A 16,155-nucleotide genomic window follows, 5' to 3' on the forward strand; every position below is an offset into this window, starting at 1 on the left:
TGTTTTAGATAATCTATTATATTGCGCATAATTACTTGAATTATCAAAAATGGAAACAAGGAAGATTTCGTTGAAAACTTTATTTCAAATAAATATATGGACTATATACACAATGCACATATGATTGACATCTCCAAAAATCAGTTCCTTTATACATAGCAGTCGTCATCAGTTCTAATGTAAACTAGACTTAAATTCATAGATGTTTAATAAATAATAACTTAGCGATAGTACAATTATAGAAGAGGATAGCAAAACCTACCCTAATGGATAAGATACATGGCCTACAGCCCCATTAAAGGGCTAAATTCTAAGATATTCTAATAAATTATTTTGGCATTAGGGAAATCCCGAGAACCCTAACAAATACATCAAACTTGGTCAAGCAAAATTTGTAAATTTGGTCTTCATTTTAATTTATTACTTACATATTTGTCAGTGCTCTTGATCACATAAACTCGATAATTGAGCGAGTTTCATTATAAGGCTTGTAAAATTGCTACAATTAGTAGTAACCGTTGCCGTTACCATTGCCGTTGGGGTATCCATTACCGTTGCCATTGCCATTTGGGTATCCATTCCCATTTCCGTTACCATTTCCATTACCATTTCCATTCCCATTTCCATTTCCGTTGTTACCGTTCCCATTGCCATTGTAGCCGTTTCCATGGCCGTTGCCATTGCCGTTGCCGTTAGAGCCATTTCCATTGCCATTACCGTTGCCGTTGTAACCATTGCCATTTCCATTGCCGTTACCATTGCCGTTGTATACGTAACCACCGTTACCTAGATCAAAATTTTATTTACACATTATTATAATACATGCAGTGAGAGTTAATTACCATTAACTGGATAACCGTTTCCATTTCCATTGCCGTTACCGTTTCCATTTCCATTACCGTTACCGTTTCCATTACCGTTGGCTTCACCTAAATCAATAAGGAAAAATATTTTAAAGTGAGTTTCCAAAATTGTTGGACTCAAATACCTTCATAAGTGATGGTGGGTTTGTACCCCAATGAGTCTACTTCATAAGTGACGATTTGCCTCCTTCCATCGGGAAGCACTACGTAGTATTCTCCATTAGTGAATTCTCCATCCCTTTCTTCCCTGTGGCCAAATTCGTTTCCGGATTCGGGGTCGTTTACATCGTATTGAAATTGATATTGTGCGGGCTCCTAAATAACGTTTTAATGAAACTTTATTAACTAGTTGTAATTTCATTTTTCTCACCGTTACTCCTTCATCTCCGTTGCCATTGCCATTGCCATTTCCATTGCCATTGCCGTTACCATTTCCGTTACCGTTTCCGTTGGGGGGTCCATATACTGGGACGATTCCGTTACCGTTACCGTTTCCATTGCCATTACCGTTTCCGTTACCGTTCCTTGGTGGGCCATATACTGGGACAATGCCGTTACCATTACCGTTACCATTTCCGTTACCGTTTCTTGGAGGTCCATAGACTGGGGTAATATGTCCATTACCGTTGCCTTAAGGGAATAATATTCAAATAATATTTGGGATGAGCAATGAATAATCACCATTTCCGTTTCCATTACCGTTCCTGGGGGGTCCGTATCTTGGTGCAGGTCTTCCGTTACCATTTCCGTTTCCATTACCGTTACCATTTCCGTTTCCATTGCCATTTCTGGGAGGTCCGTACACCGGTTTTATTCCATTACCGTTGCCATTACCGTTACCATTACCATTGCCATTACCATTTCCATTCCCGTTGTGGCCTATAATTTATTTTTTAAATAATAATTCAGAAATATATATTTTTTGTTACCATTTCCGTTTCCGTTTCCATTAGGTACCCCGTACACTGGAATGATTCCATTTCCATTGCCATTACCATTTCCATTTGGAGGTAAGTAGCTTGATCCGGGTACTTGATCGCTCTCGGTGTCGTAGCCGTTGCCATTGCCATTACCATTTCCTAATAACGTTAATACAGTTAAAACAAGATTTTGATCAAATTTCTCTACTAGCCATTTCCATTAGAGTAACCGTTGCCATGACCATTGCCGTTACCGTTGCCATTTGGGTAACCGTTACCATTTCCATTTCCATTGCCATTGCCGTTACCGTGCCCATTTCCATTGCCGTTAAATCCGTTGCCGTCTGCAGAGAATAAATAAATGAATTTTGGTGAAATTGAGTAAGAGTCGACACTTACTTCCATTCCCATTAGGGGGGAGATATCCGTTTAGGGGTGCTTCTGGCCTTGCAAGCGCGGTCCATGCAAGAAGCAAACAACAAATAAGCTGAAAATTATGAAAAATATATTGAATAAGACAAGAAAAAATGCGGAACTTTATCTTATTATCTTCTTCAGCCGATATAGTATTATCTATGTTCTTTTTTTCTTAGACACTGTTAAAATTCAATAAAGTTTATAAAAAAATTGTTACTTGCCTTTAACATTTTGACTAGATTTTCAGCAAATTTCACACTAAAATTAAACTTTCTTTACTTAACATAAACCAACAAAACCGCTTTATGATATATGATGCGACTATATCATGAGCAGCTCCAATTGTTCTTGAATACGAGATGGAAACTGAAGAGCTGTCAACTGCTGAATGAATCTTCAGAAGATGCGATCGTCTTTTATACGAAACTCGGCGTGATTCACTATCATGAATTTCGATTAGATTTTTTTTGTGCAATAATTTCTTTGCAAGGTAAAAGGTGAGGGGAATTCGGCCCCTTTGGCAATGTGATGTGTGAAGGATACCGCGATGCGCCGATACAGATGAAATTGGGTTCGGGTTCTTTGTGTGTGATTGTGCGGTTTAGTGCGGATCAAAATTGTTGATAGTTTGAAGATTGATAGGCATGGAACACACAAGATTTTAGGATTCAAGTTAAGACTAAAAAAGAGACACTTTTTAAGAATTTGTTTGTCTCTAGTCTATGAGTTTCATTTGATTCAAACCTACTTTAAGGGCATTGTGGAGAATTTTTACATGATTATTTGTTTTTTGAATGTCGAATTTTTCTGAAGGGCAATTCTTGCATCTGCAGAGGCATTAAGCAATTTTTTTGTGAAGCTCACCCAATTCGAGATAAGCTGAAGTGAAAGTTTTAGAGTTTGTTAACCTGGAGGCACATGAGTTCTGATTTTTTTACATTTCGTCTAACTCGAACTCACATGACCTACAAGTTTCACCTAAGCACGAAGCGCAATTTCTGTAAATTTTGCGTTCGGTGAGACATGAAATGGATTTTTTAAATATTTTTTAATTTTGTGAAACACGAATTTAATTTTCTTGAATTTTTCTTAGTTCGAACTTATGTATGAACTGCGATTGTTGCTTATTAGGTCAAATTTTGCTTCAGCTTTTTTCCACCTTTCTTAAATTCCATTTTATCATTTAACGGTATTTCGTGTCATTGTCTTGTTTTTTTTTATTATCATTCCTGTCACCAATCATTCCTCTTCTCTCGTTTCAGCTTGATTATGAATCTGATGGGTACCTAAACCGTTTGAGTAAAATTTTGAAAATTTCGAGTGCCGTCTTCTCAGAATTTTTCCCAGTCGTGACACTTTGTATATATCGCTCATGTTCTTCTTATCCAGAGAAAATATGGGCTTCAACCGACATGAGAGTATGTTGGCTTTAAGTTAATCGAATGTAATCAGGTGAGTAGGATTTTTGCCATATTCTGTGGTATGGTGTGAATATGAATATTAACATAATGCGCCCGCAGTGGGGGTTTCATAGAACTGCCCTAATTTGGTTACGCATTCCCAACATAATTCCACACATTTGATGACAATGACGTCGCTCCTAAAAGGCGAATAAAATGTTTAAATTGATTTTTTTGTCACGAATCTATGTTAAGTGGAGGCTTACGAAACTTAAAACTATGTGAACTATGCGTTTCTGACATAGAAGAAAATATTTCTTATTAGCTCATTCATCGGATATATCCAAACTACGACAATGGTTGTGATCTAGGACAACAATCGTCTGATATGATCATTAAATTGAAGCCGCTCAATTCCCATCCATTTACTGGGCATTTTTTCCAAGCAAAGGTTGAGAATTATATGATTCGCAAGGGGTCACCTACAGGGGGTTCAAGATGAAGACACACACAAAACGAACCATTTTTTCTTATTTTTTGTCTTGCCACTCTTTCTCTTCCACAAGATAATATTAATAGATTTCGGTTTTCCAATTATAATTTCTCAGCGAAGCGTTGTCTGGTGCACAGTATATATCTGAACTCATGAACTACCTGAATCATGCACTGCGTCCTTGCTCCAGTACCTATCGATTCTTAAGTCGATTGAAAAGACGCATCAACGCTGTCGATACAGTTGGCTAATACCGAATCACGATGTACATGTAAGATTTATTTTCTCGTATTTGAGACAGTTTAGGTATAGTTGCAGAACGTAAATCCTTACGAAACGGGCCCAAGAGCCACGTGCAAGACGTGACTTCGTTATTTTCTTCAAATAATCGTCGGAAAAAGATGGTACATGTCACCAATTGCAAATCTAAAGTCGTAATTCGAGTTGGACCTAAAATCAAACAATAATTGAACCAAATAACAAATTAACACATATTCTATGTAATTAGAGAATTCCTGAGTCGATTACAGAACTTGACATTTGAGCAAATGAATATATGCGACACATTCGAAGACATTGACCGTACCATTCTAGTCCTGAACAAATAACCCTGTGCACACCATATATTGCGTGTTGCATCAAGAAGATCCATTTTTATTAAACGCTATAAGATGAGAAAAAATGGATTGTTCTCTTGTAGTACGGGCAAGATTAACAAATATTGCATTTGTGCTGGTTTTTTATTGGGGCAAGTTTTTGGGCTATTGACGATCCAAACTGAAAAATTGATCAAAAGTATGAAATAGGATCTTATTTTAGAAAGTTTGGTCAACAACTGAGGTCATCGATGGAGTTAAGGTGAACTCCTTCACTAACGTCCATTGAGGTTTCACTGACCTCCGATGACGTCAGTCAAGTCCAATTTACAAAGTCAAGATATATTTCCAGAACCCGTACATTCACTTTTGTGTGACTAAAACACAGAGTCATTAGATGAACATTAAGCCTCTAAGGAACGTTACAAAATTTATTAAAATCGAGCACATTTAGCGAGCGTTCTTATTTCTATTGGCATAAATCGCTTCATTACATTCCTCGTAATTTACAGAATCAGATTACATTTTTATTGGTCGTAAAATAATTTTCAGGTGGTTAAAATAGAGAGCAATTAGTCCGGATTAGAGTATTAGAACTAGTTCTTCAAAATGGCCAATAATTGAACTCTAATCTTCTTACGCTCTTCTAATTATAATTTGCTTCGTTGCAACTTCTGTAGTTTACAAAATCAGGGTTTGTTGCCGAAATTGGTAAAGCCATTTTCGGGTTGTTAAAATCTGGATTTATTAACCGAATATAGAGCTCTTGGGGGAAATTCAACAAATTCAGTAATAGAGGTTTTAGGAAAGACGTTTATTTCTGCTTAGAGGATTTTGTAATTTGCTTAATGAAAATTGTTGAAATTTACAAAATTAGGTCTTGTTTTTAAGATTTGTAATAGTTGCGTACCCAATAAGTGCCGAAAATTATGCTTTACCGCACTGAAGGACGCGAAGCGGTAAATAATCCTTTTTATCACCCATTATCTAATCTAATTATTAAAATTCGAAACCTTTAAGATTATTTTTTGCTATAATCTATGTACATTCGTTACTAACAACGACGATAATTATAAATAATCACAAATTGACTAGACAATTTTTCAAATCTCAGTCTCGTCTTCTCATTTTAAAATTCCTTATTGAACAACCTCCCTTATCCAAGGAATATATTCCGAGACTCTAGTGTATATCCCCGGAAGATACGGCCTGGCACACCCTATTCCAGTGGAAACAACCCCTACCACCATCATTTGATTTTGGGTGTCCGTCTCCACCATTAGCGGACCGCCACTGTCAGCCTGAAAATATTTTTTTTATTGCTTTTTTTCTGTTTTGCGCAGCAAAAATGACTGAAATTTCCATACCCAACAGGCATCGATGCCTCCCTGCTCGTGTCCGGCACAAATCTGCGTTTCCTGGATTCTAGTCTTTTTTCCTTGGGATTTATACCAACTCCTACACTTTTCAGTCTCGATTACCTGTACTTTGGCTTTCCGAAGGATATTGGATCTTTGCCCTGTAAATGAATTCACTTTTCCAATTTATCGAGACTTGGGTTTTGTTATTACCATTGCCTCTGTGCTCGTTAGTCCAACCCCACCCTGCAACTGTAGCCACACTATCGTGAAACTGGGAATAAGCTTTTTCCAGGGTTTCTGCTGGAAGACAGGCTGGAGCAGCGCTAAAAAAAGTTCCGTTGAAATCAAAATTTCGGTTAAAATAAAGTTTTTTGAGACCTTTCAGTCCATAAAACCGGCCTTTCCAGCTCCAGAATTGCAATATCGTCTTTGACGTAGTTGCATTGGTATTTTGGGTGGACTGTGACTCCCTTAACTTCCATTTCATATGCTCCATCGCCTTGTTTGGTCAAATCGTACTGAGAAATTGTGATTTTGATGCTTTTTGGGGACAGGTAGTCTATGTGACCAGATCCACTAAACAAGAAAACAATTATTATTATGCTGTTAATGGAGGAGATTAAAAGTTCTTACGTGCACAAACAATGGGCAGCAGTTAGAACGTAGTTCCTGTTAATGAGCGTACCACCGCAAAAATGGTTTCCTCTTCTAGTGATGGAGACCATCCAGGGAAATTCGGACTTAAAGGCCTCTTGCCCTCCTACAATTTTTGATTTCCTGATGTTCCTTATAAGGCCACATGACACATCTGCAACTAAGATACTTCGAGTTAGATTAATCTTAATTAAGCTTAACAACTTACAGTTATTTACAGCTTCAAGTAAGCTGAGGTTTAGAACTGCGATTAGTACTGATAAATGCATGATTTTCTTAGCATTTCAGTCGAAATGTACCTCCAGGAATGCTGCTACGACCACAATCTTGTTATTATATACCGAATTGATCTTCCGCGTTTAAGTAGGGACTTTCGCCCTTCAGCGGGTGCAAATTCATCCTCAAGGGTGCGATATTTAAATGATCATAATATGAGTCGTTGAACTATTCGATGCTTAATTTCGATATTAATTATTCAATGCTGCCGTCGAACAAATTTTCCGAGACCTTGCGCCTCTGTCAAGGTCCCCATTGTGTTAACCAGAAAAGTCGCGCTGTGGATAGGGGACACCTTCGACTTCTGCGATAAATGGTCGGATTGTAGTTAATTATATATTAACTTTTATCATCGAAGAGGACGTTTGTTTTTGGGAATATTGATTAAGTTTTGAACGTAAAATTTCTTCATTTTTTACTTTGTGCCGAATTGCCTTATAGGAACCATGAACTATATTCCTAAACTTAGCAAATGTGGAAATAATGGCTTTATCTTAGATGCGCTTTCCTTTTAAGCGACTTTATACGCACTCCTATAAAGTGCACAATGCTACAGATTACCTGATGATAATTTTCATTGTATATTTATGCGGTCATTATAGCCCATTTATGGTCAGATGATTTGCTTTTGCACAGACACGAACCATGCGTCTATGCTGCAATTTTAAATTGCCATCATATTTGAGAAACTTTGATAAAAAAAAATTGTTTGCCTCGCAATAAATAGTTAATTGTTAATAAATAATGTTAATTTGATCTTGAATTTTATGTCAGATTCTATCGGGCTGCAGATTGCATCTGTGGCAATACGAATGCTATAACTTCAGTAATGAATAAATGGACGGATATAATACAATTACTGTGAAGTCATTTGATGTGTTGCAATGTAAGTATATAGCGCTTCTTCACTATGCAATCACCTTAAACGACTAAAATGACAAATGCACCTTTGAGAGCTTTCAAGTTACCAAAACGACCTTAACAGTCCAAATTCCTGACTCAACCCAAATATTTCCTGGCACTTAAACTGACTAATTGACATGAAATTTACCCAACTGCGAATTTAAACAGACTTAAACGTTAGCCAACACAAAATTAAACTAAATAATTAATTGATCAGAATGATCTAATGAAGATTCTTAGCTGACCATTGCGGCCAATTACCTCAGTGCTTTAAAAGGTTAAAAAGCGCCTTAATGGCGTTCGGAATAGTGAGACGCATTTTGATTGTTTAATTAATTATTTGCGTTGGATTTGATAGTGACACATCGCAAAAAGGGGGCGACGATGGTTAATTGCATTAGAATAAAAAGTGGATCGACATTACTTTAAAATGTCACGGTTGTAACTCATAAGAGAGTGTCGATATTGGCTAATGAAGAGGCGTCATATAGTGGATCCCAAATAAGGTAGAGCAAGTTTTGGGGGTTAGAAGGGTAAAAGAACTTTTAAGTTTGCTCAGGTTACTGAAATTCTAGAAAAGCCATTCAAACTTAGGTCAAAGTATGTTATTCCAGGTTTCTTACCGCTCATGGCTTGTTTAGTATTTTTTCTTTTTTTTTTATGAAATATGTTAGTGTATCCCGATGCTGCATCAACAGTTTATACCAAAGAAGACAGTAATTTTATTTATTAATATTTGTTTGAATATCCGATTTTAATTGCTGGCCGCGTCGCCGGCAATTGCTAAAAGGAACCATTGTCCAGAGTTCCAAACTGTTAGGTGCTAAGGTGACTCATGGCTGAATAGCCATGATTGCCATGTTTATCAAGGGTACACTTATTAACAGCGTATCCACAGTTTATCATTTTTAAGCCACGTAGATTATATAAGAGATTTTAATATACTTTGATTTTTTGAACCGAGAAGTTGTGGCTGATTGTGAACCCAGCTATTTTATTTAATTAATAAATACCCCAAGTATTTAACATGGCTAATACACAAATTTCCGATTTTCCTTCAAATAAATTGTAAAATTGTTAACAAAATCAATGTTGGAAGAGGATCGAAGCATTAAGGACTAAACCAGGTTTGCATTAATTTAACGAAAATTTAAAATTTTGTATGCACTTTTATGACGCTCAAAATTAAAATATCAAATTCCGATTCGCCTTGAACGAATTCATGAAGTCACAATGAAATCCACATAGAAATCGATTAAAAGCTTTGAAGAAAACTGATTTTTGCATTAGGAAATTTCCAATTTATCTGCGTTTTTGAATTTGTTGAGGTGCAGCTTCAAGTATAAAAATAAAATTTATTGTACTTGTAAACTTTTTCTTGTATGTGTCTACTTCTGTTTTTCTAAAAATAATGTTGCTTGAAAATCTTTCCAGTGTCCATTTCAGTGGACTCAATTTGCACTGGGAATCGGAATAAAGAAAATTGAGGAAACAAGTGTTCGAGCCTCAGAAGAATATACAAGCTTCTTCGAGGTGGAAAACCTTGTAACTTGGTATTTTCCAGGAAATTAAAGAAGATAGCATCGGGAATGATATGTTTAGAATTTTTCAAAGAATTTAAAACCGTCATAATATAAATGGGGTGCATACCAAAAAAAAAAAAAAATTTAAAGTACATTTATCTATTACTTGGGTAGCCTTGTATATACAGTGACTCGCAATAAGATTCGGACACTATAGTATTTTTAGAAGTATTAGGTTTTTTACTAACTTATTCTTAACTAACATTGTTTATTGCGTAATCTTTGGTTACAACAATGTTTGTAATATACATAAATACATTTTTGATCTTTTAAATTTAATTATATACAAAGATACTATCGAACAAAGAATACAAGGAATAATTTTGCTATCTCAAAACTCTTCGGACACATACCAGGAACATAACATTTATAAACAAAATTTATATAAACAAAAAAACATATAAACAAATTAATACTTCGTAGGATTGCCTTCATGTTGTATAACTTGTAGCCGTTTCGGCATGTTTTCAATTATTTTTTTAATGTAATCTTCAGGTATGCGTTGCCATTCTTCAAGTAATCGTTGTTTTACTTCGTTTTTGGAGTTGACTGGCTTATTATGAAATTTACGGTCTAAAAATTCCCATAGATTTTCTATGGGGTTAAGATCAGGTGATTGTGCAGGAGAATTTAATACTTTAGGGCAATTACATAATAAATACTATTAGACTAAACGCGACTTACGTTTTTTACATTTTCCTTACATTTCATTATCCTGGTAAAATAAAAAATTGTCGCATATACTTAATTTTTCAGCACTTTTTAGTAAATTTCGTTTTAAAAATCCAAGTACATAACTTCATTTAAATTTCCTTCGATAAATACTAATTCGCCTACTCCTGCAGCTAAGATGCAGCCCCAAACCATTTGCTCCCTCCGCTGTATTTCACAGTAGGCAGGAAATTATTAGCGGAATTATTATAGGAATTATTTTAGCTCTTCATTCTTTTTGCGTCATACCATTTTACGACCATCGGATCCAAAAATATTGAATTTTTTTTTAAAGAGTATATAACGCTTTACTGGCATGTCTTCTCTTTCACAACGAATTCATGAGCAAAGGTGAGACGTCTCATGCGATTGACTTCCGATACGTATGGGGCTTTTTTCGGGCTGCTCTTCCGTTGTACCCGTCTTCTTTTAATAATCGTCGAACTGTGTCGGGATGTACTTTTTTGCCACTGTATTCTAGTAAATCAGATGTTAATTTAGGAGCACTCAGTCCAGGATTTATTTTAATTTGTTTAATAATTTTTCGCTTCTCACGCTCATCAATAAGTTTCGGGCGTCCTTTTTGCGGAATTGATTCAATCCGATCTTCTCGATCAAATCTTCTAATTATATCACCAACTGTACTTTTACTTATACTTAACAAATTACCGATTTCTCGATACGATCTGCCTTTAACGTGATGAAAAATAATAAATTGTCGTATGTCAAAAGAGATATTTTTGCCTTTTCGCTCGATAATGCGAATTTTAGTAAGTAATAAGTTCGCCTTCAAACCCCCTTGTTGCACACAACTAATAAAAAAATTGAGTCTGACGCATCTCTAATCTTTTATGATCATAAAAAACTCTGTATGCACTGTTTTTCTATTATTTTTTACTTGCACCACATTCCGTGTCCGAATATTTTTGCAATAGCAAAATTATTCCTTGTATTCTTTGTTCGATAGTATCTTTGTATATAATTAAATTTAAAAGATCAAAAATATATTTATGTATATTACAAACATTGTTGTAACCAAAGATTACGCAATAAACAATGTTAGTTAAGAATAAGTTAGTAAAAAACCTAATACTTCTAAAAACACTGTAGTGTCCGAATATTAATGGGAGTCCCTGTATGTCTTCAAATACAAATTTTATTTATACGTGGACGTGCCAACATCGTTATCTACCGTGGACCGTTTTTTGTGATGTTTATGTTTACATTTAAGTATGAGATCAGACACCGTTTTTTTGGACACTCAGCCAGCACTGCTTGTCCCGTAAGTGGCTTCTTGCTCACTTTGCTTTGTCATTCACGTAAATTCTTCGGTTCTTCCAATACTATTTTTTGTCATGTGTTGGATATTTTTTGTGCATGAAACAGCGAGTATTAGCTTGCCACCTGAAGGTTTATTGAACGGTTTCATAAATTCCTGAATTCCGGTACCACCATTGAAAAGGACCATTCTTGGCCCCTTAGAGTCGGAATCGTATCTCTTCTCGTTTCACGAGTCGTGTTGAGGCTTAATTACAGCAATCGTTTATACTGCTATTATTGTTGAATTAGAACAATAATTTCATCTTAGCGATGATACTAATGCCAATAAGGGCCGTTTTCATGGGAAATCGAACAAAAACAAACCATTAGATTTTCTGCATATTATAATTCGTAGATTTTTAACAATAGTAGTATGAAGATAAACATACATACAAGATTTTATTGACTGGACATTTTAACACTTTTTACAATGAGCATTCATTCTTTATTGTTATCGTAACAATTATTTAAAAAAGGTTCGATCAAAGTCAATCAGCATTTGCTCTTCTGTTTTATTTCTGGATCCAAATGCTCGCTTGACCCTCATGGGCCTGTATCAGGCAATTTTTGTAATTTTATAGACACAGATTACTTTAGATTGTTTTTGACACTATTTACAATACGATAAATATGTAAAAAATCAAGTCGTTTATACAAAGTTTTAAAATTATTTTAGATTTTTCGCGTTCTTGGATCATTTGGACCTTTGACAATTTCCTTTAAGCTTTTTTGATTTTATTTTGATGTTGAATCTTAGATCCAAATATTTAGTCATCAGTCTCGACGGGTACACATCTTAAATTATTTTTATTAAGAATTAGTTTAAAAACAAAAAAGCAAATATTTTTGAATTTACTAAAAATATTTACTTTTTTTTTGTTTTTTTTTAGGTATAAAAGCCCATATTATTCACTATTTTACAACAAGTAGACGCGATATTTTTACAAAACTTTTTAAAGGCACTTTTTACATTTTTACCAATAAATAACGAACGATTTGGCAGAAATGGAAGGTTCATGTTTCTCAATAAGCTTATTATTATTTACAGGGAGTTTTAATATTTAAATGTTGTTTTTGCCTTGTATACGAAAAAAAATGAATTATCAGTTTCCAACAGAAATTTTCTCATTTTAATAATAAACCTCTATGATTCACTGCATTTTTATTATACCCTATTTGTCCGACGCCGAATTAAAAAAAGCAAATAAAGAAAAAAAAACATTTATTATCGACTTAAAATAATAATAATGATAATAATAAAAAAGTTTCAATATAATACAAAATAATATAGACAAGATTAAATTAAAGGTAATAAGTACGAAAAATAGCTAAAATGAATTATTTACATTCTGCCTGCAGTGGAGGAGGAAAAACTAAAAAATAAACGAAATCACTTAATAAAAGACAAACTAAAAAATACTTTGGTTGTTCCATTGGACTAGTTAATAATTAATAATGAGATTTTTAATATGTATAAAACGCGGTTGAAATGGTTATGTACAAAAAACAGTTATTTACAATAAACACATTAACAATATTATGTTAATTCATGAAACGAGCAATATTATCATTTTCTTACTTAATAAAACGGTTACTTATTATCGTTTGCAAAAATAACGTATTATTTACTAAAATTTATTAACTATCTAAAGATCACATAAATACGTTTTATATTTCAACAACTGATTATCAGTTAGCCACATATTTGTCAGAGAAACAAATTGACCACAAGTGAAATGAATAGATACATTCAATTGTCGATTAAAATCGACAAAATGGGCAGTTTTTTTGGGAAAAAAATATCATGTAAACCAGAAAATTTTAAACTTCATCTTAGAAAAATCTCCAATTTTATACCAGTTCAAAGAATTAAAGTTCCAAAAAGTAACTTTAATATTCAAAACATATTATTGTATGATACGCATGTATATTGGGTGAAACATATTATGGCAAAATATCTTTTCCTTTTAGTCTGTTAATCCGGCAACGCCACATTCTCCCCACTCAACTTAAACAAGTAACAAAATCAGTACGACCAACGTTGCCGCATTCGGCAACTTTTGAGCTCATAAATAAATTAGTCTGTCGCGACACTTGTGCACTGAACACTATTTTACAAAACGTACAAAATGTCGACGCCCCCCCTGTCTCAGACAAGATGCCCCTCCTGTTCGTTCACTCCGTAACCGTTACCGAAACTACTCAGTTCCCTCTTTTGAGCCAGTGTCTGCGCCTGCAGGATCTGCGCATTTTGACTGGTATTGTGCAGCACGTCGGGTGGCGGGACGTGACGCGGATGACGTAGCAGCGAGCCATTGGACGGCAGAGGGGGCGTGGCTGGAGTAAGGGTGTGTTGGAGATGCGGGTGGGTAGGTATTGGGGGAGGGTTCTGGAAATCCAATGGTGGGGGGTATGAGAGGTACCTGTCGGCTACGTTGTAATAGCTGCCATCGGCGGGGGGAGTGGGGGTTGGTGCACTGACGTAGGATGATTTAGCTAGAATTTCATTCATGGATTTAGTAGAAATTTGGATAAATGCGACAAGTTAGTTTTAGTAGAAATTTTTGCATTCAAAATCCTAAATTATTTCAATTATTTCAGGTTAAATGCTGTAAGCTTGACTTTCAAAACTGGAAAAATCTCTTTTTAGTAAAATTAATAAATTAGTAAATTGTTAAATGTAAAATGCACACACCTGACATGCCAATACCAGGCCCGTAATGTCCCAGACTTTGGTCGTCGCGTGACCTAGGTCTGGTATCATGCAAATGATGGTGATGGTGATGGGGGTGGGGCAACGTATGCGTTTTATGCGCCATGGTCACGTGCCCCGCCATTTGCATTTCGTACACTGGGTACGCACCTGGGGGGTAGTCCACCGGGGGTGGCTGCTCGATGATGTACGAGTTGGGGGCTTGCTTGCTTCGGCTGTCTTCGTGCTAAGAGTAACAAAAGATTAAGTGTAAATTAGAAATCTTTTAGAAAGGATAATTTTTTGAAATTCTCCTGGTTGACACGCAAAGTTTTCGCAGAACGTTTTGTAATTGCCAAGATATTCTTGGAGACTTTTGGTTAGTTTTTTCTAAGATTTTTAAACTCGCTAAAGAGTAAGTAGTTATTATTGGTGGCTTAAGCGAAGCTTATGCCGTCTCGCATGTGTATTACAACACGCTTCCTATATGGCACAGCGAAATTTTTAATGGTGTAAATCACTGAGAAAACAAAAAATCAAGTAGAGTAAAATCCGGTAATCCTGGAGGCTCTTTCAGACAAAGCAGTCACTTTTTCGTCATCTAACACATGCTTTTGTTTGTAATAAGAATTTATTTGTTCGACTTTCCTTTCTCAGGATCCCTTAATGGCCCTCTGTAATCCCATAAAGGAGAAATCCGATATGGCAAAGCCCGAAATCCGGCAACTTACCACATATTCATTATTGCTGCCTTCGTTAGAGTAGGTTTCGCTTTTCTCGCTCACTGATGACAGCGTTTCCCCTGTCATTGTGTCGTTGTAGCTGCTCGGGGCGTACATTTCAATTGTAGCCGACTTCCCGGTCTGGTTGCTTTGTTCTGCGCAAATAAAAAGGGAGAGTTTCTCGTTAGAATTCTCATAAAAAACAATTTTAATTGGCCGCAGTTATACCAGAAAATTTAACTAAAAAAAAAAAAAAAACGAAACAAAACAAACCTCTAATTCGTTTAGCCCTTCTCTTTAACATACACCCGGCGACCAAGCCGATATTAAGTATTAGCAAAACGACTCCAATAACGGACGCGCTGATAATCGTTATTCTGGAGAGGTCCTCTTTTTCGAGCATGTCCGCCGGCAAAACCTTCTCGACTTGATCCCCTTCGAAGGCTACAATAAAATGGACGGAATTAATTACCTGCCGGTCGTTTCTTGGCACGTCTATGAAGACAACAGCCGAGTAGCAGGATGTTGGATAGGATTACCAGAGTCCCTAGTATGGTGCCCACGATGACCAGAAATCCAGGGAAATTTCGCAGATTTCGTTCATCCAAGCTGGGACTCGAATAAGAAGGAGGTACCTTGTCTGGTGTTAGTAAAGTGGCGTGAAAGAAAGTTAGATTAGTTGGAAATCTGAGGAAACTTTAGTTAGAAGGGTTCAATCAGTTTGAAGCGAAATGTTAATTTTTTTCTCCTTTCTTCACACACGAAAGTGGGTTTTCTTGCATACAAATGGGGTCTTCTGCAATTCAGACAAGGAATTTCCAAAGTGTTTCACATATTTTGCATACTCGCATTTTAGACACGTTAGCTCTGTTAATTTTCGTTTTTATAACAATTTTTTCATGCATTCTAAAAGCGGTGGCCGATTTGAAATGAAAACTTCGCCAACGTTTTTATTCAAGCCCTTAGAACGAATTTAATTCTCAGTTAGTTTTAACTGAGGATAGTCTGCAAATCCACTTCCCTAACAATCTTTATTTGTGTGTGGCGTTATTCCCAAATGAAATGAAAAAAGGGTTAATTTAAATTCATAGGCGGTTTCTGAAAGGTTTGAGAGCTGCAAGTGCGGGTTAGTTGGACATGCAAGGCATAAAGTGAAGGAAAGGTGAGTGTCTGTTAATTTCAAGGTATCGACTCGAATTGGAAATAATTTTTAATTTTTTACTGATAAAATGTATGCTTTGAGA

General features: G+C 35.7%; 3 protein-coding genes across 6 annotated transcripts in view; all 3 read right to left on the reverse strand.

The window, feature by feature from the left end:
• Window positions 1-65: 65 nt before the first annotated feature.
• Window positions 66-2,430, reverse strand: LOC136347469 (pro-resilin-like). Its single transcript, XM_066297489.1, has 9 exons — window positions 2,422-2,430; window positions 2,183-2,363; window positions 1,996-2,127; window positions 1,793-1,942; window positions 1,563-1,742; window positions 1,234-1,493; window positions 989-1,178; window positions 843-929; window positions 66-786 (listed from the first exon to the last, which is right to left on the reverse strand). Exons 1-9 carry the CDS (start codon window positions 2,428-2,430, stop codon window positions 506-508), a joined length of 1,470 nt encoding a protein of 489 aa, XP_066153586.1. The 3' UTR covers window positions 66-505.
• Window positions 2,431-5,484: 3,054 nt separating this feature from the next.
• LOC136347703 (plasminogen-like) lies at window positions 5,485-7,422 on the reverse strand. Of its 2 annotated transcripts, none has more exons than XM_066297945.1 (6): window positions 6,913-7,422; window positions 6,684-6,864; window positions 6,429-6,626; window positions 6,261-6,373; window positions 6,057-6,208; window positions 5,485-5,990 (listed from the first exon to the last, which is right to left on the reverse strand). In XM_066297945.1, exons 1-6 carry the CDS (start codon window positions 6,971-6,973, stop codon window positions 5,829-5,831), a joined length of 867 nt encoding a protein of 288 aa, XP_066154042.1. In that variant the 5' UTR covers window positions 6,974-7,422; the 3' UTR covers window positions 5,485-5,828. The 2 variants fall into 2 exon arrangements, with proteins under 2 accessions (XP_066154042.1, XP_066154043.1); XM_066297946.1 differs by having other exon boundaries at window positions 7,004-7,014.
• Window positions 7,423-11,823: 4,401 nt separating this feature from the next.
• Window positions 11,824-16,155, reverse strand: part of sns (sticks and stones) — a 67,661-nt gene continuing 63,329 nt past the window's right edge. Inside the window, exons 17-20 of one of the 3 annotated variants that reach the window (XM_066297916.1) lie at window positions 15,185-15,355; window positions 14,921-15,066; window positions 14,361-14,436; window positions 11,824-13,993 (exon numbers count right to left, since the gene is read on the reverse strand). In XM_066297916.1, the coding sequence (XP_066154013.1) occupies window positions 13,647-13,993; window positions 14,361-14,436; window positions 14,921-15,066; window positions 15,185-15,355 (740 nt within the window). In that variant the 3' untranslated portion in view covers window positions 11,824-13,646. Of the gene's footprint in view, window positions 13,994-14,192; window positions 14,437-14,920; window positions 15,067-15,184; window positions 15,356-15,383; window positions 15,552-16,155 lie in introns of all 3 variants that reach the window. The other 2 variants (XM_066297915.1, XM_066297914.1) reach the window with 2 other exon arrangements.

This window comes from Euwallacea fornicatus, chromosome 29, assembly GCF_040115645.1.
Source record: "Euwallacea fornicatus isolate EFF26 chromosome 29, ASM4011564v1, whole genome shotgun sequence".
In the NCBI taxonomy this organism is placed as follows: domain Eukaryota; kingdom Metazoa; phylum Arthropoda; class Insecta; order Coleoptera; family Curculionidae; genus Euwallacea; species Euwallacea fornicatus.

Coding starts and splice junctions, on each gene's coding strand:
- LOC136347469 (XM_066297489.1), bottom strand. Junction 1,743..1,792: donor TGGAAACGGAAACGGAAATG/GTAACAAAAAAT, acceptor AATAAATTATAG/GCCACAACGGGAATGGAAAT. Junction 930..988: donor ACCCACCATCACTTATGAAG/GTATTTGAGTCC, acceptor TTATTGATTTAG/GTGAAGCCAACGGTAATGGA.
- LOC136347703 (XM_066297945.1), bottom strand. CDS start 6,973: ATGCATTTATCAGTACTAATCGCAGTTCTAAACCTCAGCTTACTTGAA. Junction 6,627..6,683: donor GCTGCCCATTGTTTGTGCAC/GTAAGAACTTTT, acceptor TTTCTTGTTTAG/TGGATCTGGTCACATAGACT. Junction 5,991..6,056: donor GAGGCATCGATGCCTGTTGG/GTATGGAAATTT, acceptor AAATATTTTCAG/GCTGACAGTGGCGGTCCGCT.